General features: G+C 42.7%; 2 protein-coding genes across 11 annotated transcripts in view; one reads left to right on the top strand and one right to left on the bottom strand.

The window, feature by feature from the left end:
• Nucleotides 1-13,885, top strand: part of VEZT (vezatin, adherens junctions transmembrane protein) — a 99,000-nt gene extending 85,115 nt beyond the window's left edge. For all 9 annotated transcript variants that reach the window (XM_073327512.2, XM_073327507.2, XM_073327503.2 and 6 more), the window contains one exon: nucleotides 609-13,885. In XM_073327512.2, the coding sequence (XP_073183613.1) occupies nucleotides 609-1,186 (578 nt within the window). In that variant the 3' untranslated portion in view covers nucleotides 1,187-13,885. The remainder of the gene's footprint in view (nucleotides 1-608) is intronic.
• Nucleotides 4,841-22,764, bottom strand: part of LOC144930105 (uncharacterized protein C3orf20-like) — a 33,776-nt gene continuing 15,852 nt past the window's right edge. The window contains exons 4-5 of one of the 2 annotated variants that reach the window (XR_013635188.1): nucleotides 6,449-6,549; nucleotides 4,841-6,167 (exon numbers count right to left, since the gene is read on the bottom strand). Coding sequence is in view for 1 of the 2 variants with exons in the window: in XM_078851111.1 (XP_078707237.1) it covers nucleotides 6,146-6,167 (22 nt within the window). In the remaining variant the exon portion in view is untranslated. The remainder of the gene's footprint in view (nucleotides 6,168-6,448; nucleotides 6,550-22,764) is intronic. The other variant, XM_078851111.1, reaches the window with a different exon arrangement.

Raw genomic sequence — 22,764 nt, 5'->3', positions numbered from 1 at the left:
GGATCTGTTTGTTGGAAATGGACACTGTATCGTTTTACTATAAAGAAAGACGTCTGTTCTTCAAGAAGCAATTGTGTTGTACTAACCCCTAACACTGGGAGGAGAGACTTCCTGGCAAGCATCCCGTTGTTGGCAATGGGACTCGCTGCTACTACTAACATCGAGAGGCTAAATTAGACCACTCTTTATTTGTGAGGACAACGGATCCTACTGTATGCATACATATCTTATTTATATGTTGTGATGTATAAAATCAGCTATTACCTACAAGACATTTTTTATTGTGTTCCACTTATCTTTACTAGATTAGATAGCTGTTGTTTAAAGGAAGACAGTTCAAATTTGTGTGAGACGCAGCAATTGATTCTGTTTGTAATTTCCATAAAGTACATTCGCTCTATGTGAGATGATTTTTACGTATGTCTCATGAGTTTTAAAGACTATGTCGAACTAGTAGCCATTACCTTCCATTTTCAGCATCCTGTTCAGAAAATACATCTTTATTTTACCTATTTTAACTCTCAGGTCCATCTCTTAAGACACACGTAGCTGAGTTAGGTACGGAAGGTCACTTTTTTAGTCATAATTATATTTTTGTTCTTTTTAAGCTGCAGTGAAGCCATTGTCTCCTGTAGAATCAGTGGAACCCATACATACTTTGGAATCCCCTCTGAATGCAGAAGCAGGAAAGCAGGACTGTAGCCAAACTAGCGATGATTCTGAAGAGAGAGACTCTAGCCCAAAAGCCCATGTCACTGTGAATGAGAAAAGCAGTACTGAATATTTATATGAAGATCCTACGAAGGATGAAAACAAAGACATTGCTGCTGATGCAGGTGGCTCTCCAATGGCTGTAAAAACAACATGTTACCAGTGTCAGGGTGAAGGAGATGAAGTGGAGACAACTGGTGTGGACGGAATGGAGGTTTTACAGCCCCCTTTGAGGGACGCATTACAATCCTCCATCAAGCAAAGGCTGGCTCAGCTTCATATATCAACAGATTTCAACTTCACATCAGGTCTGGCTGCACAGGTTGCTGCCAGATCACTTACTTTTACTACCATGCAAGAACAGACTTTTGGAGATGACGATGACGAGCAGAAGGATAAGACAGAACAGAATGAAAACCATGTGGAAGAGAACGAGAATGAAGACAGAGGCTTTAAAAGTGAAAGAGGATTCTAAGTCCTACCTGAACTTTGTTAAACATTGTGTTGCCTACTTGAATTCCATAAAAGGCAGGTGATGTGATTGAAATAGCTCAGGCACGGATTCAGAGATGAAAATGCTGGATGGAAAAATTGAGACCTAAATGTAATGCTTACTGTTCCCTATGTATGAAGCTCTCAATAGGGCTTTCCCAATATATTGATGATTATATGCAGGTAAGCTAAGGAGATAGAGGCTGGACCCCAAGAGTAGTCCTTTGTCTTCTTCTGATGACACCACTGGTGGGTTTTGGAACTTACCTAAATAGTTATGTTTATTTATTTATATTATATGATTTTTTTCCTAAAAAGAAGAGAAAATGATGTCTTGAATTTCAGCATATTCTGTCATTTCCTGATATTGTTGTCATAGTAGCAGTGTTAATTATAACACTAGTGAAAGTGATTCTTTTTGAAAAACATAAACTGTGTCATATGGTCTTCCACACCTCCTTTGCTTTGCCTTTAGTGTCTGCTATATATTTGTTAACAACCTTACGTAGTTGTAATTTCATTGGTTAAAGACCCTCCCAAACTAAAATGCAGAATTTTAAATAAAAATGTGAAAGTTGATGTGTCCTGGAGTACTGGGCTAAAGTAGTAAGAAGTTAGTCACTCTTCATATTAAGGTTCCATTTATAAGTAGTGTATAAAGGATTAATAAGTGATTAATACATGTTATAAGCAAGTTATAGACATGAGTAGTCTGTGTTTATGGATGGTTATAATCACATCAGTAGGTGTATATAGATGGCTAGAAGTAGCCTGTTGGACTTTATAACAATATATACCAATTCTTTTACCATTTATTAAAACACCTATTAAAGATTTGTTGGCCCTTTGTAAGTGAAACCTTAATATAGGTGTGACTTAGGTTATTTACACTGGGTTACAAAGTACAGTATTGTGTACATTTGTTCTCTTGTAGAGCTGTGGTTCGATGCTGGAGTAAATTTTTAAGCAAGTTAAATGTGTATTTTTTTAAATGATGTACAGTAATTTTGTTTGAATGTTAAACTTGCTTTTTCCTAATGTTCTTTCATGTTTCTCTGTATCGCAGCTATAACGTGTCTGTCTAAAAGAGACAAGCAGAGAACATGCACTTACATCCTTTCAAATTAAGCTGTATCTTGTAACCCAGTTGACACTTGAGTCTAAACATATAGTGTGGGGCTATTTGTTTCTCTCTGCAGCACTGATTTAGAGAGCAGTGAACTGTGACGTAGAAGGGGAGAGTAATGGTTTCATGGCATTGGCCTCCTGCCCTCTGACACAAAGGAAGCCCATCCTCAGAGTAAAGGCTCCATGGCTCAGGCTGAGAGGGAGCAGACACACACTGTGGATCTCTTGGACATGGATGGATTTTAATTCAGAAATCAGGCCAGTAATTACTCCTGATAACTCCTCTCTGCATCCGCCAACTTCTTGGGTGCGGGGTTTGGTGCACCCATCAGCAGAGACTTAATGGCAGTAAAGTTCCTGAGGGTATTAGTTGCCATGAGGGAATGTGGAGCAAAGGGGGAGCTCAGTGGATGCTCCCGCACCTGAGACAACATCCCCTTGGTCATTTTGTAACAAGACCAAGCCTGCCCTGCAACCTTCTTCCTCCCCTGGTATTGATTTTGAGGAAACACTGTGGGTGTAAATATGTGCAGTTTCACAGCTCCTAAATGGGGAAATATTAACATGTAACGGATGGAGTAAGTGGCTCAGGATCATAGTTTACACAGTGTATCCTCTGCTGTCTTCTCCCTGTTTCTTCTGCTCCCTTGCACTCTGATTAAGGGACGGGAATGTCTTTAAATGCTTTATTTGCCTGTGATAGTGTATTCTGTGCCCTTATTTAGCCGTATGTGGGTGGAGGCTATAGAATGAATGATGCCTAGGATACATTGTGGAAATATAGTCCTCTGCTCAACCATGATGTACTGAGCAGCTAAGCATCCCTTTTGGTAGTGGAGTCGGTTCTACCCCAGCCCTGAAAGGGGACTACTGAGAAAATGGAACCGTTGATGCAATTCTCTCTATGGTAGGCAGTTGTCTTTCTAATTTTAGAACTGGTTTAGGTAGACTGGGAGTGTGTGGAATGTTGTCATTCCCATTTGAAAAGAAGTCTTCCTTGCCCTTGACTTAAGACTCTCAAGTTCACCAAGTGCCCTGATAGTTTTTTTAAGCTAATTCTTCCTTTTATCTGGTTTTATTTTTCACTGATACTTTTTCCATCAGCTCATCCATGAGCATCTCATGACCTTCTGTGTATCCCAACATTGCTATCTCTTTTTCCTAAATCCAAATAATGGAATCCTATATCCTTTAAATGACTGGAGAGAGAGAGAGAGAGAGAAGTTTTCAAGCTTACACAGAGCTCTCTGTGTACGCTCAAAAGCTTGTCTCTCTCACCAACAGAAGTCGGTCCAATAAAAGATAATGCCTCACCCACCTTGTCTCTCTCATATCCTGGGACCAACACAGCTGCAACAACACTCTAATCTATTGTGATAAATCCTTACAAAATTATCTGGGCCTTGATTTTCACTACTCTCGCAAGTTCAGCTGAAGTTAATGGGAGCTGCAGGTGCTCTGTTAGCTACAAAAATACACCCCATATCTTTCGTTTGAGCCAGTAATTTCTGCAGTGTTTACTGCAGACCTGGGGGGCAAAAGACCCAAGAACAGACTCTGGCTGAGCACTTGGAATTAAACGTGTGAGAAAAGAGTGAACCTATGGAGCAATCTTAGCTTTCATCATCATTCAAAGAAATACAAATTTTATATGAGTAAATCAACTGACTATTAAATGCAAATAAAATTGGCAAACTTATCTAGTGTGTTCTTAAAAAACCACACACACACTCTTACATTTGCATCCATTTAAGATGCCACATGTAATTGTACTAGTGGGTAATCTACTTTAATGGCTATTTATTTAATATCCTCCCTGAAGAAAAATCTGGTTAACAGCCCACTGCACCCAAAGAATGGTTTCCTCTGATTTGATAACTTGCTCCCAGCTACCTATAAATAGACTCTTATAGTCCAAATTTCCTCATGATGATGTCTGTTGAAAAGTCATTGTTTTCAAGCTGTAGAACCTCTTGAGCAGTTTATTAGATTTTTGGCCATCTACATTTCTTGCTGCATTTTACAAATTTATAAATTTTACAGTGGTCTGCATTAGCACCCAGGCGCTGTGTTAACATATTGTGCATATTGGAGAACTAAAGCTGATAAGTGTTCTTTGATAGATAACTGCAGAATGAGATCTTAATAAGAACAAAGTTCTTACATTTTAGATTTTGTTTAATTTTTAAATCTGATCGTGTTTAGCATGGCATCCACATTGAATATTGGTAGCCAGTGTTCTTTGCAGTGAGTAGAATTGACAGCAGCTACATTTTCCATATCCCATTTAAAATTAATGCCTTCATAAAGTTTTGGAGGCGCACACAGTTCTGTATGGTTAAGTAATGTCCAAGGTATTTCTTCTCAACCAGACCCAGCTAGAAGGAATCCTAAAGGCAAAACTCACTTTCCTATATTTGATTGTAATCTGATAGCCCATCTAATTTCTGCCCTTAAGTTTTACAGCTATAGTAGCAAGTAAACACTTGAATATAGACAGATATCGATGATAGAAATATTTATTGTTGATGAACACCACTTTTTATTGTACATAATAAAGTGAAAAACCATACACTAACGCATGTGGGTTTGGTGAATTATAAACCATGTACAACTTTAAAAGTAGATTAGAACATCTTTGTATCAATAAGAAGCAAGATCAGCAGTTGCCAAGCCCTCTGTTGGTGTTACAGTAATTGAGCTCCTGATAAATCGTTCCTACTCCTCACTGCAGACTTGAAATCAACTAATCCACATAGAAGGAGAAATACTGATGGACTAGGTCAAGACTAACTGGTTTTATTGAGTTTCCAAGCTGTACCTTATGCCTGTGCTCCTTGCACACCCAACGCTTTATTGATTTCATTGGACATTTTGGATGGATGTGAATAGCAGAAGTGCATCACAGTTTTGTTAATTTCTTTGCAAATAAGCAAGTCAACAAACTTTTGAACTACTGAACTTTATTTTCCCATTGTAATGCAGACTAGTTGTCTGTCTGTCCCATATGTCTAGCTGCTGCGATGAGATGAAATGAAAGAAAATATTTGGCTTGGTGGAGCGAAAAAAGTATTTATATTCAACAGGATTTATTTGATAAATGTTTTTCGTTACTATGCAAAACAAGAAGTTGTTGAATCAAAATAAAACCTAGTTTTATTTTCAGCAATTGCCACCTGACCTAAAACACTCTATGAATGGCAAATGGCACTTATTTAAATACCAGCTGAACATTTAAGACCCCGGATCTGGTCTCTGATGAACAAGCCTTTACCACAACATATTGTGAATGATCAGTTACTATACACACACTAAACTTACAAGTTTAGTAGCAGTGAATATATGGGTATCAAAGATGGGGAAGCAGGCTGTCTGGTCAGGACTTGGGGCTTGTCTACACAGTGTTTTACTGCCTGGCAAGCCAGTACAGTGCAGAAGCTTGCCGAGCAATAATGTCATAAGTGGACACTGCTACAGCACAGTAAAAATCCCCCATTGGAGCTTGCTGTATTACTACTTGAAAGCATTGTAAGCCATGCCACGCTCTGGGACTTTCATTGTGCAGTAGTGCAGCTGATGCACTCTAGATGCACATCCTGGTTTGCTATGCAGTAACTTGCTGTGTAGCAAAGCCCTTGATCCTTCTTAGAATCCTGACCCAACCCCTCCATGCGGAGACCAGAAACACTCCCTTCTTCACATCTTCCTTAGTGACTGTCCACAGACCCTATAATTTGCCAGTTCCCAGATGAGGTCCACCTGGCAATCGATTGATTTCCTAAGTCTTATTGGCTGTGTGATGATTGATGCTCCATCAGTTTTCTCCCACTCCATCACTAAAAGGTAAAAACAGCCATTTCAATGACACATTATACTAACTTTTAATAATCTCAGCAGGAGTTTTATATCCTCCATGACAACTTAACTTATCTTAATTATAATAGAGGCCCTAGTTACCATGTTGCCCTTTTTTTACAAATGTCTCTAAATCCGTTTAAACATTTGGGAGAGAATAATCAGATCCCTAAAAAAAAATGCAACCAAGTTTTTCATATTTTAAAATATACCACAACAGTTTTGCGCAAGTGTTCGTCACACGACCTGATATTTTCCCTACCTGTCAGTGACTCAGTAAATAAGTTTAGAAACATGTTCTGAATTCCATTTTGGCATGGGTTTTTATGTCAAGAGTAACTCTGCAAGCTGTCCTCTAGGAAACTGAAACACAAACATAAAATAGAGACCATACTGGAAGTATGTCATTCAAAACAGAAATCAAGATGTACTGCAGCTCAAGTTACACTGCTTTTTGGAAGTACATATTGGCTTTTACAAATATCGTAGTAATTCTGACTTATGGAAGAACAGTGAACATTGGGTATAGTCTGGAAGTAACAGCAATTTTAGTGTCAAGTCTCAAAATAAGTGAGTCGCTTTTGTTGGCCTCTTCCCTCCACATCTCAGTATTTAAAGACTGGGTCCTGACCCTCTCAGCTGGGGGCAGAGGACTGCAAACAGTCTTACATTTCTGAACAGAAAGTGACCAATACTTTCCTTCACTTTTTCCTGTTAAGAACAGGCTGATTACTAAATAAATAAAGGGTGGGAGAGGGAGTGGAAATCAGTGCCTAAAATCCCTCATCAGAAGTCGCATCTACCAGAGAATGAAGTGTCGCGGCTGGGCAGTGGCATCGGAACATTAAGGGCTGCTCTTAATGTCTGATCCTAAAAAAAGAATGGATTTCCGTGTGTCATTGCACAATTTTATATGCCTTGGGATGAAAGCCAGTAATCAGGATTGTCCCCACAGTCTCTCATCTAAACTAGCAAATGATAAAATCTAAACTAGCTCATAGCTGTCAAGTTTTGTGCTGCTCCATGTGTCCTCTTATGCAAATTAATGGTCTAATTTGCATATTTACAGATAATTTCCCTGCAACTGCGAACCCCAGCTCTGAATAAATTGTATGGATTTACTTCTCATCGTGTAGTCGGGGTGTAGTTTTTCACCATAGCTATGTTGCTCTAACCCCATAGTGTAGATGTAGACTACAGCAATGGAAAGGGTTTTTCTGAACCTCCCTAAGCACCAGTAAGTAAGACACCAGAATCGGTCTTCCGTCGACCAAGCTGCATCTACACCAGGGGTTAAGTCAGCATAGCTATGCTGTCCAGTGTATGGATTTTTTACACCCCTGAACACTGTAGTTATGTCAATCTAAGTTTTAAGTGTAGACTGGGCCTCCATCTACAGGGCAGCAGCAGGGCAAGCTTCCCCCTCACAGTGTCCTAAAAGGCTCTTAAAGTTCTTGGCCTCTCTACTGAGTCTGCAGTTAGAAAGGCGACAGCTGGTGGAAGGAAGTTATATGTGCTACAATGAAAAAATGAGGAAGTGTAATCCCAGGGCCCATGAAACAAGTACCGTAGGTGGTGGAAGGACATTCTAACTTTAGCTCACTCACTAATGGAGCATTTTATAATTAAAATTTTGAATTACTGAAAAGAATTAATCTGGTTTGTGCAGTGTGGATGTAAAACAGCATATTCTGTGATATCCTAGTATTAGTCGGTCAAGTATTTTGTGTAGACAGACACTGAATGTTAGCACTGTTAGAATGCTTCTTGTCTAAATTCAGCTGAGCGGTTATTTCCCTTTAGGATCCTTAACAGATGATGTATATTATTTTCCATGTAACTTGTTTTAAGTGGATTTATTGCTTGTGAAACTATTCCATTTTAGACCTGGAAACCAATATCCTCTCTTTGGCCACAGAGGGGATACAGCAGTGTGAATCCTCATATTGCCCTATCAGTTTGTCTCAGTAGTTGGCCTGGAGAAGGGACTACTCCTTGGATTGAGAGGGAATTTCAGTCTCTGTGGCCATTCAATCTTTGGCCTCTTCACCACTCATTTCTTACAGCCCACTGAACAGCAATCATGTGGAAATGACTGGGCTATTATTGAGGTGATGGTAAGAGGTTCCATAGTCTATTTCCACTCTAATAAGTCCTCCAGCTTAGTGACAAAGAATCTGTGTCCAATTTTATTTCTTCTTTACATCATCTTGTTCAGTAACCTCTCCGCTGACCAAGTATTCCAGAAAATGTAAATCTAGACTTTATAATTCAGGAATGGTAATGCAGCTAGGAGAAGTCTGTTAGTTTAAGGGAGCATTTTTGCTTCTTTAATCATGTTTGTGGCTGCAGCAGTTTTTCTCACTCTAACCCAGGTGTTGGTATATGCCTTTAATAGTTTTATTTCTGAAAAATCTTGAAGAACTTTTTTATATAAATTGGGTCATCCTTGTGTAAGTAGGGAGATATAGGGAGCCAGGGCTGTATAAATCCAATCCCGTCTTCCCCGTCTACTTCAGACAGTAAGCTAATCACACAGTTTTGCCTCTAACCTGAGCTCCAGCCAGTATTTCTGTAAGTGCCCCCACTTATTGTCACCTTCTTATTGCATGAAAAGTCTTAGCCTGACTCTGTAACTAAAGTCTGCATGCAGCCTCCATTTCATATTCTTTCCCCTGGTTTCTGGTTTCATTACAACTCATCTAACTAAATAGACCTTCTAGACTCAAACCCAGCAGCTGTACAGCGCACACTGTTCCTTTTGTTGTCAGCTTTATTTTGACTACACATTGAAGCTTGGCTGTAGAAAGACTGGATGCCAGGGGGTATGGTGGCCACTTGTTCTCGAGTCTATTTGCAATTTAAAGACATCGTAAGTTCTCAGTCTCCATTCTTCCCTTAACATCTAAGTTTAAGTTTTTATTGATGCAGTTGGACTTTGAACTCATGGAGCAATGTTCCTGTGGTGCCTGATGGTGGATTTTAAGCTGGTCCTGTTGGTTTTTAAGGCCCTGGCTGTATGCGAAACCTCGTCCCCTGCCTGGCTAATATTCAGCCCCTGTGCACATCTGCTGCTTCGGTTTCCCCTCTCAGCAGTCATCCAGGACTTTTAGGTTATTACGGTGACTCACCCCTTTTACTCTTCCGAAGTTAAGGTCCAAAAGGAAACACAATCATTCTTCTGCCCCAGACTCTCGCTAGGCACAAGTCTTCTGAGAGTCTGTCTTCTCCCTCAACAGTTTTTAGCTCTTCTCTTTGGTTCAGCTGCCAACCTTCCTAGGCTTCAAATGCTCCCTTCTTCTCCCTTGTTGACAAGGGTGTATGCACCACTCCATAGAGTGGCAGCATTGGGGCACCTATGTCCACCCTCTGCTACTAGTCTCCAGCCTTGAGAACTCTGTGAACTCTGCCCTGTAACCCGAACTGCCCTGACTTTTCTTCCCAGGGCCTCTTCCTGTATGCTCAGCCTGGCCTCCTTGTTGGCCCTTTCCCAGCTGGTCTCCTGCTCTCTCCTGGAGCACTCCCTTCCTTGGAGTCTCCCTCCTGACTGACCACAGGCTGCCCATGTCTCCCAGCAGGTCTCTTAGTCACATGCTCCCTGTCATGTGCTCCTTTTGTTAATTTCTACACCTTGGGGAGGTGAGCTAAGTCTGTCATAGATGAGGCTGAGCCCTAACCCCGATAAAAGAACCAGCACCCCCTGTGACAGGCTCTGACAACACCCGCTGTCTCACCATTCTGCCTTTGAGCTGTGTGGCTCAGCAGGTGTTTGTGCTTTTACTTTTAGGAGCTTCAGGGATTGGAACTTGCTTTGTCGGGTCATCTGCCTCAGTTTCTCATGCTTCTAAAAGAGCATCTAGGAAATGTGTTTCCAGAGGAGGTTTGTGGGGTTTTATTTTTTACTATGTCTGCCCTGAATAGGACCTTCCCCCATTTTAATTAGGCTGCATTGTTGGGTCTTGTATGTTTTTTTATACTGATGGTTTATATAACTTTAAATTGCCATGTAGCACTCCAAGTGCCTTGGCTGGGAAGCTGTAGTGTGTGTTCTTTCCCATATTGTACCTTACGGTTACTTATGAAGGAGGCAAACAAATAGATAACCGCACAAGAAAAATTAAGTAAGGGAAGGAAAACAGAGATGCACTTGAGCAGATTGCTACGCAGGCTGTATGAATGTATCTGAAATGCAAACTGATGTTACAAATGTAATCGGAAAAGCCATTTAATCTTGTTTACCCTTATCAAGCCTTTAATGCTCCTCTGCATTTCCTGCCCACTGATTCCTGGCCTTGCTGTTAGCTCTTGTATTTCCCTAAAAGGGTTCTTAAAGCCATAGCCACAGTATAGATTGCCAAGGGGAAGCCAGGGAACGAAAAGGATCCTGAAAGTCTTGATTATTATTATTATTTTATTTATTAACAAACTAAATGACAGCCCAAGTGTAAGAGGAACATCCTGACAAAAGAACAAACTGCAGTGAGAAATTGCCAATGGGGCTAATTTGTGCAGGGAGTATGGAGTGGATCCGTTTGTGAAACGAGCCTGTGCTGTGAAATTCCCAGGCATTGACAGGATTCCCACTCCCTTTACTGTGAGGTGGAGACAGGAAACAATTTAGACACCATAGAAGTCCTTTTCAATCTCTGTATTGAGCAGTTGGGCCCCAGCATCCCTGAGTTCATCTTCAAGACCCCTACCCTGTCCACACTTAAGTTCCAGTTAAAGATGATTCACTGTCAGCAGCATAGCAGACACTAAGATGACCTATATATAAGTTATGTCAGTTATTCCTCTTCCTCTAAACTCTGTCTAGAGTTTATCTATTCCTTAGGTTGGGAGTTCTCAATGGAAGCACTCCTTCTGTGGTGTTTGAAAAGCACCTAGAACATGAGGGGACCACCATAAATTGATCATTCATAACAGTAACAGTGGGTCGACTCCACTGGGAACCCTCATGTAGGTAGCCTGCCAGCCACTGACACTGGTTTAAGAACTGTTTTGATGAGATTGGCTCTGAGCAGGTTTATATGACAAGGTGCTTAGAAAAGGATCTGCAGCCTACAGCCTTCTGCTTTAGAGCTCCCAGCATTGCTGATACTGGGGAGCTGAATGGCTATTAGCAAAAGTGGGAAACAGGAAAAATTCCTTTGTGTAGAAGGGGCCAGTGAGTTGAGTAACCTTCAACCACCTTGCATTGGTGAGTTTTTCATACCAGTTTCTCTGTGATGGTGTCTGTTGCCTGTGGCCCTTTCCCAATTGCTCTTGTGTCTCTTCTCCTTTTTCTCCAATCTTATTTATCCCCATCCCTTCTCCCGTAGCTGTGAAGCAGGCCATGGCATCTTTGTCACATGTTTTCCTGTATTCTTTAATTCACTATTTGTTAAGGGCTTCCTTTATATTCTGCTTGGGGTGAGTTCCCTCCATTTTGGAATTTTTTCTTCTGTGGAACTCAACATTTGCCACTTTGAAAGTCTTTCTGGTTACCCTTATATTTTTTCTTATTTTTCTCTCTAGCATATGTAACCCAACCACTTCCCCTGCTGTCACCACCACCACCACCACCTTCCCCCCTCTATTCATGAGGGCTGCCTGTACTTTTACCCTTTGATTAGCTGTGATTGGATGAGTGGGGAAAATGGCAAAGTGGACATGCTCTATTAGCACTGCGGTTTTGTTCTATTTATGTGGAAGTCTGCTTATAATTTGACCTTCCCCTGAAGATGAATTTCCTGCTAGATATCTTGGCAATAGCTAGTTTCTGCAGTATATAGTGCTGGCCCATTGATACAAGCACTTTAGTAATGAACACTGGTTACTTCTGGCCATATACCAAATGACTGAAGAGTGATTTTCTACATAATGTGGGCTCTCTGTTGCACCTTCCCTTACTCTGACAAGGCCCCATGTACTATATGACCATGCGGTAGGGCCCTCACTTCCCTTTTGTCAAGTTGCTGCAAAAATCCCTTTGTGTCACATAAATAGCTGACATGGGGGCTTGGTAGAGAGGAGACAAGGTATCAACTGAGGAGGCTGGCAGCAGGGGGAGGCTTTTGGAGCAAGAGTTTGGCTCAGGAGAGCTGCGGGTGCCTTCCCCAGCTGTGAAGTTCCTAAGAGTCCCAGAAAATGGAACTTCCTCTCTACAGCCTGGGGGCTCCCAAAGAGCTGGGACAGGACAGCGAGGGAGGGGAGCTATGCCGCTGGGGGCGTGGCTCCCACACATTGTTCCTAGACTATGGACTTGTCTTCCCTGCAGACTTAACTCAGGCTCAGTTGCGGGGTTTTCCCTTAACATGCTCCATGTTGGCACATCCACATGTGTCACTCTGTCAGTGCTTCACGACGAGGTAGCCACCACTCCTTGAGCTATAGTGCAGACCCCAAAGTAGCTGTTAATGTGTACTGCTTCCCTGAGGTAGCTGCAGTGAAGACATACAGCCTTGGGAACTCACAACAATCGAGACATGATGGTCTCCGATCCCTTCCCATAAACCCATTGACCAGAGGTGGATTATCAGTCTGCCTCTGCTCAGCTCCTTCCTCCACTCTGCTCAGCTTCCTGCTTGCAGTTTCTCCAGCTTCACCCTTCTCCCCTGCTTGATACAGCAGAACAATTCCCCCTAACGAGGCTGTATCTTAGCGTGTAGCCACACGACCATATGAACATATGTGAATCTTGGTGCAGCTTTGGGCTGGACCTTGGGATATGTGCCCAGATAGTTGTATTCCATGTCACAACCAGATACAGTAATAGAATCGATGAGGGGCATGGCAGCACAGTCTGGGGTCATGCTATTGCGGGTTAGGCTACCACAATAGCTTAACTGACCCTGTGATTGCTTATCCCCATGCTTAGCGTGCGGTGAAGGCAGATGCTGTGCCCCGATGGTGGTAGGAGCTCCACAGGGCAGCCCCCTTTTTCTGTGAACTTTCCTTCACCTGGGTTTCAGGTTAACAGCTGCCAGCCCCCTCCTAAAGCCTTTTTCCACCCAGGTATGACTCATCAGAAATATCCCTCGACTTATTCCTGGCTGCTGCCACATGTCCCCCGGAAAGATGGGAAGCATAGAGCTGGTTTATGGCAGCAGGCTGGGGGAGGGGAAATTGCTTGGTCTCTTTAGGGAAAGGAGGCTTGTAGGAGGGATTGTCTGCTGTGTTGGGCCTTGGTGTATAATTTAGTTCTAATGTGTTGCATAGTACAAAAGATCTTGCTTATTCTACTGATGAAAACACTATATAAGAGCTAGGTATTATTATTATCACTTGCCATTTCCAGTACTTTTGATCTTGAATATGGAACAGATCAAATTGCTGCTGTTAGAGAGAGCGATCGATTTACCCCCCCCCCCAAATTCTTTATATTTTTCTTTTCTTCTCAGAAAGTTTTGAGCTGCCTCTGTGTATTCTTCATAACGTACCATATGCAAATATTCTTTGGGAAGTGATACCACCACTTTGGACAGTCAAGATTTTCTATGTAAGACCTGAACATGTTTCCTATACTGCCAGGAATGTGTATATATATGAAGACATAAGATTGTAACTTTTGAGCAAGTCACTTCCTTTAACCATTTGAAATTTTCTGTTTCTGAAGTTCTCTATTAATATATTAGACACTTGTCTTATACTGTGTACTCCTTTGTATCAGCTGTATACTATATTCTTCCTTTCTCTCATTAAAACCTGTTCTTCCTCATCCGTCTTCTGTGCTTCTTTTGTTACCAACATGATCATGGACTGGCCCAGAGTTTAAATGTCAGTTTTTCAGCCTTGCTGCTATGAGCCCCATATGTAACAAGGACCATGTTTGCAATCTGTAATATTGTCACAGTTAGGGTACTGTACTAGGGCTGTATAATATTACTTTAGTACAACTAATCAAATTATTACAAACATGATTAAAGGTCTAGAAAACATGACCTACGATAGAAGATTGAAAAAATTGGGTTTGTTTAGTCTGGAAAAGAGAAGACTGAGAGGGGACATACAAGTACGTAAAAGGTTGCTTCAAGGAGGAGGAAGAAGAATTGTTTTTCTTAACCTCTGAGGAGAGGACAAGAAGCAATGGGCTTAAATTGTAGCAAGGGAAGTTTAGGTTGAACATTAGGAAAAACTTCCTGTCAGGGTGGTTAAGCAATGGCAGAAATTGCCTAGGGAGGTTGTGGAATCTCCATCATTGGGGATTTTTAAGAGCAGGTCTAGATAATTAGCCCTGCCACGAGTGCAGGGGACTGGACAGATGACCTCTTGAGGTCCCTTCCAGTTCTGTGCTTCTATTATTCTATTTAAGTCTTGACAAAGTACTCACTGTACACAAATTGTACAAGACACAGAAGAAGATCCCTGTCTTGGTGAGCTACAGTCTAAGTAGATGGATGACACACAATAAAATGGACTGGGAGTTAAAACCCAGAAGAAGGTTCTGTCTTAGAGCAATTTGGTCTTTAGTCTCAAGGGTAGGTGGCAGCATTTTTACTGGTGTGCATTAGTACTTTTAGGCTTTATGGGAGAAGCAAGTTTTGGGGTGGGATTTGGAAAAGGAAAGGTGGACACTTGTGGGATAAGAAGGGAGTTCCAGGAATAGGTGATTGCGGAAGAAGGCATGAGCATGAGAGACAGACCCTAAGGGAGTGGTGAGGTGGGGGTAAGTGATCAGAAATGAGAGCAGAGACTGAGGTGGAGGAAGAGTTATGCTAACCCTTGAGAGGGAGGACAGAGAAGCTTGAACTCCATATCAAAGATGAGAGGAAGCCAATGAAAGGATTGGTCTGAGCAGCAGGCAAGAAAGAGATTCTCAGTAGTGTGAATCTGCACTTCCATTAAACTTGGAAATGTTTGGGTTTTTTCTGGCTTTTGCCCAACTTAAAGGCAGAAAAGAAGTTCCGTTCTTCTTCCTCTCTCCCTACATGACAGTCTGACTATTAGAATACGCTACAGACGTATTTCGTGAACCACACCTCAATCTTCTGCCTCTGAGCTCTGAAGCAGAGATTTCCATAGCAGTTGTCTCTGAGGGCTCTTTTTCTTAGGAATTTTTGCCAAATTTCCTTCTCCCTCCAGCTTGCTCTGTCTGGCAGGGAAAATGTCCTCAGGGAAGTGCACTGAGGTAGGCTAGGAATCCCTCAGCAATAGATTCCCCAGCAGTTGATCAGGGTACAGCCATCCTCATCATCAAAGGTTTCCCGTTCCTGGGTTTGGCATCAAACTTAGAGGAGATTCTTCAGAAGACACTTCCAGACAGGGAAGCTCTGCCATATGAGGCCAATCTTCCCTTGGGAGGAAGGAAGGAAAGGCTCAAGAATTTCTTCCAATATTGGCCAGTACCACTTCTGACAGATGGGTCTTGACATGTTCAGACAAGACCTCCTCATAGACTGTAAACATCCTCCTCTTCTACTTTTTTTTTTCTTATGTGTTCTCTGCCCCAAGCCCATGTGAAAAGACCATGGTCCCTGCACTTTGTACCAAATCTTCATCTCGGAGCAATAATCCTGGCCCCTTCAAGAGAGAGGTTCTGGCCTGGAGCTCCCATTCCATTTCTGTCCACCTTCAACCACTCTGTGTTTAAAATGTATTTCAGGATAGTGGCTTCAGCTCTTCTGAGCCAAGAACTATCCCCTCTTCTTCTCTCCCCCTTCACCCCCCATATTTCTTAGCCTCCATACATTTCAATGGGACTTTTAGCTTCATGTTCCAATACCTCCCTGCCACCAAAGGTTCCTACATTTTGTGATTGTGAGCTTCCGTCATTGGTTCCAGCCAGTGCTCTTCAGCTTGACATCTGTGCCACTGATGTTCATGATGTTGATCATCATCCTGTCACCCAGATCTACCACAACCTGAATGATCTACTGCTGAAGATGCAATCCCATGAGATAAGAGCTTGCTGTGCTTCCTAAACCCATCCAGTTCCTGGAACCTTATAGATTCATAGAGAGTCATCAGGAAAGCGCCTTCATTCTAGTTTGGGTATGCTTACATCGAGGGTGGGTCTATTCAAAACGAGCCTGGACCTCGTGGTATTAACCAAGAAGAAATTCAAACAAATTGAAGTCTTCATCAAGTAGTTTTTCAGCCCTGAAGGCATCAGCACACCAACCACCAGGGCCTTCAGCTGATAAAATGATCCCCCTGGGAAGTTCTCCACCTCCACCCCTTCACAATTTTCTGAGCAAGCACTGCAGCTACCAAACTCAGAAGATGGGCCTATCTATAGTGATGGCACCAACCCCGTCATATTTCCAGTGGCAAACCCTGGGCTAAAGATTCTGCACCATAACCACAACAAGCCTAGATGGATGGGGAGTTCAGATGAGACCTCACGTGGCACAGGGCAAATGGTCCTCCTGGGAATGCCAGCTTGGCATTAGCTTCTTTGGAGTTGTGGGCAGTGAGGAATTGAAGTGTCACCCTCCTCCCAAGGGTCCCAGCGGGAATTGTAGCCATTCACATGGGAAATAGAACCATTGTGGCCTATCCCACCCACCACAACAGAGCAAAAGGCTGGAGAGAGACACCAGAACACCTGGGTATATTCCTTGGAGTTATACATATTGGTGGTAAGACCAGCCGTCAGGCTGAGTAGCTCAGCCATCATGAGTTGGAGATGGTTAAACAAGCACGTTTCCAACCAGATTGCACCAAGCAAACCTGTTTGCAACCCAATGACTAGTAATAATAGGAAGATAACAAAACTATGCGCCTGGCATTAGTATCTACAGGCTTGGAGAGTGGACACTCTATCATTCTCCTTGCTGGGTCTCTGGGGTTATTCCTTTGCCCTCAGATGCAAGGTGCCCAGAAACAGCAGCCAGGATCACATTTCAGTAATTTTGGTCACCCCTTATTGACCCAAATTTCCTCAGTTTTCCCGAACTGATACACAAGTCAATGCGCAAGTTGTGGATACTGCCAATGTTTTGGGACCTCAACCCATCCAGATTTGCAGCATCTGAGATTTGTACCGTGGAACCTAAGGCTCATGTCTCCCTGAACATGGTTACTCTCAAAAGTTAGATGATTTCCTTTTCAAATCAAGAAAAGGATGATTTACTTTTCAAATCTCAGCTTTCTTCCTGCTGAGCTTACAAGGGCATGAAGAGGTAGGCAGACATCCTGCTATTGTTCACAAAGGACACTTTAGACTTCCCAATAGATGATTTTCATAAGGGTCTGAGCTCTAGTTTCCTGGAAGTGAAAGTCTCAGCCCTGAGGGACGTACATCCCATACATTCCATGTCTAGCCTACTGCTTCATCCACTATCTCCTGCTTTCTGAAAGCAACATCACTTCAGAGATCCCTGATCTGATGAGGAGTGGAACTTCAGTCTAGTACTGCAAGCTCTTGGTAAATCACCTTCTTCATCCACTGAGGGAAGTGCTGTCCTAGTTTCTCATTCTAAAATTTGCCCTTTTTTTTGCCATCACATCAGCTGAGAAAATTTAGAGAACTTGGGGCCTTTTTCATCATGCAGCTTTACTTTTCTTTTTCAGATAAAATAGTTCTGAGGCAAGTCCCCAACATTGGCTATGGCTACACTAGAGAGCTTACAGCAGTGCAGCTGCACCATACAGCTGTGCCACTGTAAAGTTGTCTCGTGTAGCCGCTCTAAGCTACTGGGAGACTGCTCCCCGATCAACTGAATTAATCCACCCCCAACGAGCGGTGGGAGAAGCTCTCCTGCTGACCATAGCACTGTCCACACCAATGCTTAGGTCATTTCCAAGAAAAGTTTGGCCTTCCCCACATACACCGGTCAGTTCCTTGCCCTCTTTTGATCCTAAATCTTCCCACACCCTAGAAAAACAATTAAATGTTTTAGGCTTGGTGAAGGTGGTAATGTTCTACTGTGTAGAAAGCCTGATGTATTGGTGTTATATGGGGGATGTAGGAAGGGGTGCAAAGCATCAAAACCTCTGTATCTAGGTAGTGTAAGTCAACTCTCTTACTGAGATGCTCCTGAAGGTAAAGGATCCATAGGTACCGCTACTTTATGGACAGGGAAACACAATCCTGTGTAAAGTGGTTAACTGAGCAGCTACAAAACTGACATGCTTTTTTTATGCCTCCTTCAGACCTCCTTCAGTCATCCTTTGGTGCTCCCTCTTAAAGACCCTTTTGTTTTTTTAAAAGAAATGTGTCCACAGTTAGCTTGATATTATGTTACCATGGTGGACTTTTTCCCCTCTCTGGATTGTTGTTGGACATTCTCTACCGCTTGCTGCTTCCCAACTGCTACCAGTCCAAGGGAGCAGTAGAGTCACATGACAGAGAAGGATAAAATTAGTTTATTTACATATGATTTTGCCTCCTTTGAATTGGAATCATACACCAGGTTTATTGTGTTTAGCAACTTGTGAATGTTTTGCCATGTGGAGATAGTAAACAGTCCTATTCAGATTTTCTGGTGGGGGACAGAGGCTTGTATTTATGACAGAGGCTGTGGAAAATCTGGTTTTATTTCACACATTGTGAGGAGAGGGAAAGCACATTCAGCCTGATTTTTTCAAGAGCTAATAGTTGTAGTTTCTAGCTTTTTCTTCATTCTTCTTAGCTTTGGCAACCTAACCTGGGAAGCAACATCAATGCCATTTACCAGGCATGCCAGTAGAGGGTGCTAACAGGCAGACCGACCTAACAAGGAGAGAAGGAACCTTTTGCCTCCCCGTAAAACAAAATTACAGGTAAGAGAACTAAATTTTTAACTTTCAGCCACAGCGTTCTGAATGGACTGGAAAGCGGAGCAAGGTGAAAGGCCAGAGAGAAAAAGGATGCAGTAGCTCAGGCAGAAGATGTGCAAAGCGTCGAGGGGCACTTTAGTGATGGAAACAGAAGCAAGGAAGTACTAGATTCTTAACGTGGTGGAGAGAGACCCAGTTTGGATTGGGCACTTCCTGGAAGTTCAGGGAAATAGAAACTGAAAAAATTATATGGAAGTCATGAGCCTGGGTCATGGTGCTGATGCAGCACCAATGGAGGGGGGAGCAGGAGGAGACCTTATTGGGGAGGGGGATTTACTACGGTAGAAAAGAGAACTCAGACACTCCATGTAACTGTTGGGTAACCTACAAAGAGGCAAACTGTTGGATCTGGAAGCTATATTAATTACATAAATGCACACACAGACCCCCTCCAGCTGCTCTAAGCCTAGTGACGCACACAGAGCTTCGTTTTCCACAGCCTTATCATCGTTTCAGAGATAATGCTGATTTGTGTGGCAAAGATGCTGATTAGTTAGGTTCAAATAAAGAAAACAGCATTAGCACGAGCAGGCAGTTCTGGAAAAGGCACCCCCACACCAGTACCATTCCATCTCCTGCACTTTTCTCCAGCTCTTTGGGTAAGATTTCTTGTTAATTTAACATTCGATACATTCTCTCTTAGGGAAATGGAAGTATTGGGGAAGGGCACTATCTTATCTATCTTGGGCATGAAATTTTGATCTCATAGGTCATTTCTATCTCGAACAACTTCTGTCCCTTCTCCTCCATGCTAATTAGTTCTGTACAATAGGTCTATTCTGGGTGTGTATCCTAGGGTTCATATACTGTATTAATCCAAAGGGTATCTGAAATATCTTGACCTCTTGGATCTGTGTATTAAAACCCAGGCTGGAAAGCTTAAAAGAACAATTCCTTGCAATGTTTCTAGTAGCTTCTGCTTTCATTTGGGATGGAAACGCTAAAAGAACAGCCTCTGGCTTGGTATTCTGCTTCCGTTTCTGCCCAGCACTTAGAAACAACTGACCCATGTAAAAATTGGGGGCAGAGGGGAGAGGTTGTGAGGAGAAATGCAAAGTTCCAAAAAGTTCAGTTTGAGTTTGGGTGGAGAACGTCTGCAATCTGCCTGGATCAGCTTGCTCATTCGCAATACTAATCCCCACTGGTGTCACAGATTGTTCGTCTGATCTTCCCAACTGTAGAAACTGTGTGTGGACATCATTCTCTCCACTTCACACCATGGAGGGGATGAACATAGTCAAAATCCCACTCCAGTGGGCCAAAAGGTATTGGGAGGGAGACCAAAGACAGTTAACATGGCATACACACTCTTTCCCTGCACCGTTGGGAATCTACAGGTTATGGAGGTGGGGTGACTAAGGGGAACAGCTGGGGCATCATCCCTTGGCAAACCCACAAAGCATCCTGTGCAAGTTTCCCCTCCCAGAGGTTCTTCCAGGAGGTGGATTGATCTCCGATCATGGACAGTCAAGCCCATAGTAAGCTGTCTCTGTCCTAGCATTTTTCTAAAAATGCCCCAACCTTGCACTACCATAAGTGGCAGCAACACTGGGAGCTCAAATATAGATCAGCCACCGCTACTCTGACAAATATGTCAACTGATCATGCTCAGAGCTGGTCTAGGTGACATCACATCAGCAGCGTGTCCATGCTAGTACTCCTTTTCCCAGAGTGAGATTTTCAAAAATACTCAGCCTTGCAAAAGCATAGTCAGTAATGGAGCACTTCATCAAGAACATCTTTTGCAATTCAAACACCCTGGTAAGTAGAGAGACAAAGCGGAGGATACACAATGCTTCGGTAGTGAGTCATCCTGATTTATGAGACTGAAACATGGCCCCTCACTGTCAAGATAGAAAAGAAGTTGGACAAGAAAAGAAGTTGGACTCCATTCAGATAAAGCATCTCTGTTTGACTGAAAACATCAAATGGTTTGAATTCAAGTTGAATTAAGAGATCAGTGTTCTAACTAAGCAGGCCCCATTCTCTCAAACGGTCGCCCAACACTCTCTAAGACGGTATGGTCATTTGCTCCAAATGCCTACCAACTTCTCTGTGAGAAACATCACTTTGGCCATATGAAAGCAGGATGGAAAAGCTTCCCCACCCACCCACCCCCCACAACCTACTACTCTTAAACCTGTCCCTTACAGGCATTCTACCTTGTCATGCACCAGTTTTGGTTCAGGACAGGACAGCATGGATGCACATAACATGTTTGGTGACTTCTACCTTGCCCAGATAGCAAGAGAACTAACTAAGGTTATGTCTACACTAGCGCTTTTGTCGCTATAACTTATATCGCTCAGGGATGTGAAAAAAAACCACCCCCCGAGTGACGTAAGTTACGCTGACAGAAGTGCCGGTGTGGACAGCGTTGTGTCAGCAGGAGAGCATCTTCCCCTGACACAGCTACTGCCACTCAATGTTGATGGAAGAGCTCTCCCGCCGGCATAGAGCAGCTACACAAGGGATCTTACAGCCGCACAGATACAGCAGTACAGCTGTGCTGCTGTAAGCTCTCTAGTGTAGGCATCGGCCGGCCTAAATCAGTGTTTGCCTAATTCTCCTCCTGTTGAAGTCAGTGGGAGTTCACTATTGACTTCAATGAGAGCAGAGTCAGGTCCTGAGTGCTTTTGAAAACATACCATTAATTATCTGCCATACCTTATCCCTAACCCCTTTCCTCCTCCAGTATGTGTTCTGGCTGTTCGCATGTGAAGTGACAAGTTTACGTCCGAGAAAATATGACCTAACCAAGCTGGCGGCTATTTTCTACCATTTTGCAGTTAAATTCAATGAGATTTTATTGGCATGACAAGCTAAATGTGTATAAAAAAAGACAGATCCCTCTGGTATCTGTCAGAGGTAGCTAAAATCTTCCCAGCAAAGGGCTGTACACTGTATCTGGGAAATCATAGAATATCAGGGTTGGAAGGGACCTCAGGAGGTCATCTAGTCCAACCCCCTGCTCAAAGCAGGGCCAATCCCCAATTTTTGCCCCAGACCCCTAAATGGCCCCCTCAAGGATTGAGTTCACAACCGTGGGTTTAGCAGTCCAATGCTCAAACCACTGAGATGTCTGCATCTGTAATTTTCACTCCATGCATCTGAAGAAGTGGGGTTTTTACTCACAAAAGCTTGTGCTCAAATAAGTCTGTTAGTCTTTAAAGTGACACCGGACTCCTTGTTGTTTTTGTGGATACAGACTAACACGGCTGTTAGGATATAGATATTCAGGCCTGTCTGTAAAGGCCTATACTGTAAGAATTTAGGTGTATTCTTATCACTTGGCTAGTTATAGAGGTATAAAAGAAAGAATCAAAATTACTGTCTGCTGGTGTAAGGGCCTTCTCTCACTGTGACAGTCTGAGGCCCTGTTCTTAGGTGAAGATCTTTGGCTAAGCAGCAGAGGCAGCCATAAGCTGGGAAGTGAACATCACATCCTCATGTTCCAAACTAGTCAATATGGGGCTGTTAAGAAGGTGATCCGATCTATCACCTCCACAGAAAGGGAAGAGCCTAGAAGATGTAAAAGGAAATTTAGGATGATAGTTTTCTGTCTGGCAAGAACTCACTTATCAATAGCTGGGATGTGAAATCCTCATTTCTGTGTTTGTTCTGTTACTGTAGTCCCCATTTCCCTATTGTTTGTCTGCATAATCTCTGTCTGGTTCTGTGATTGTTCCTGTCTGCTGTATAATTAATTTTGCTGGGTGTAAACTAATTAAGGTGGTGGGATATAATTGGTTACATAATCATGTTACAATATGTTAGGATTGGTTAGTTAAATTGCTGTAAAATGATTGGTTAAGGTATAGCTAAGCAGAACTC

This window comes from Lepidochelys kempii, chromosome 1, assembly GCF_965140285.1.
Source record: "Lepidochelys kempii isolate rLepKem1 chromosome 1, rLepKem1.hap1, whole genome shotgun sequence".
In the NCBI taxonomy this organism is placed as follows: domain Eukaryota; kingdom Metazoa; phylum Chordata; order Testudines; family Cheloniidae; genus Lepidochelys; species Lepidochelys kempii.
This window is presented reverse-complemented; position numbering and strand designations above follow the sequence as displayed.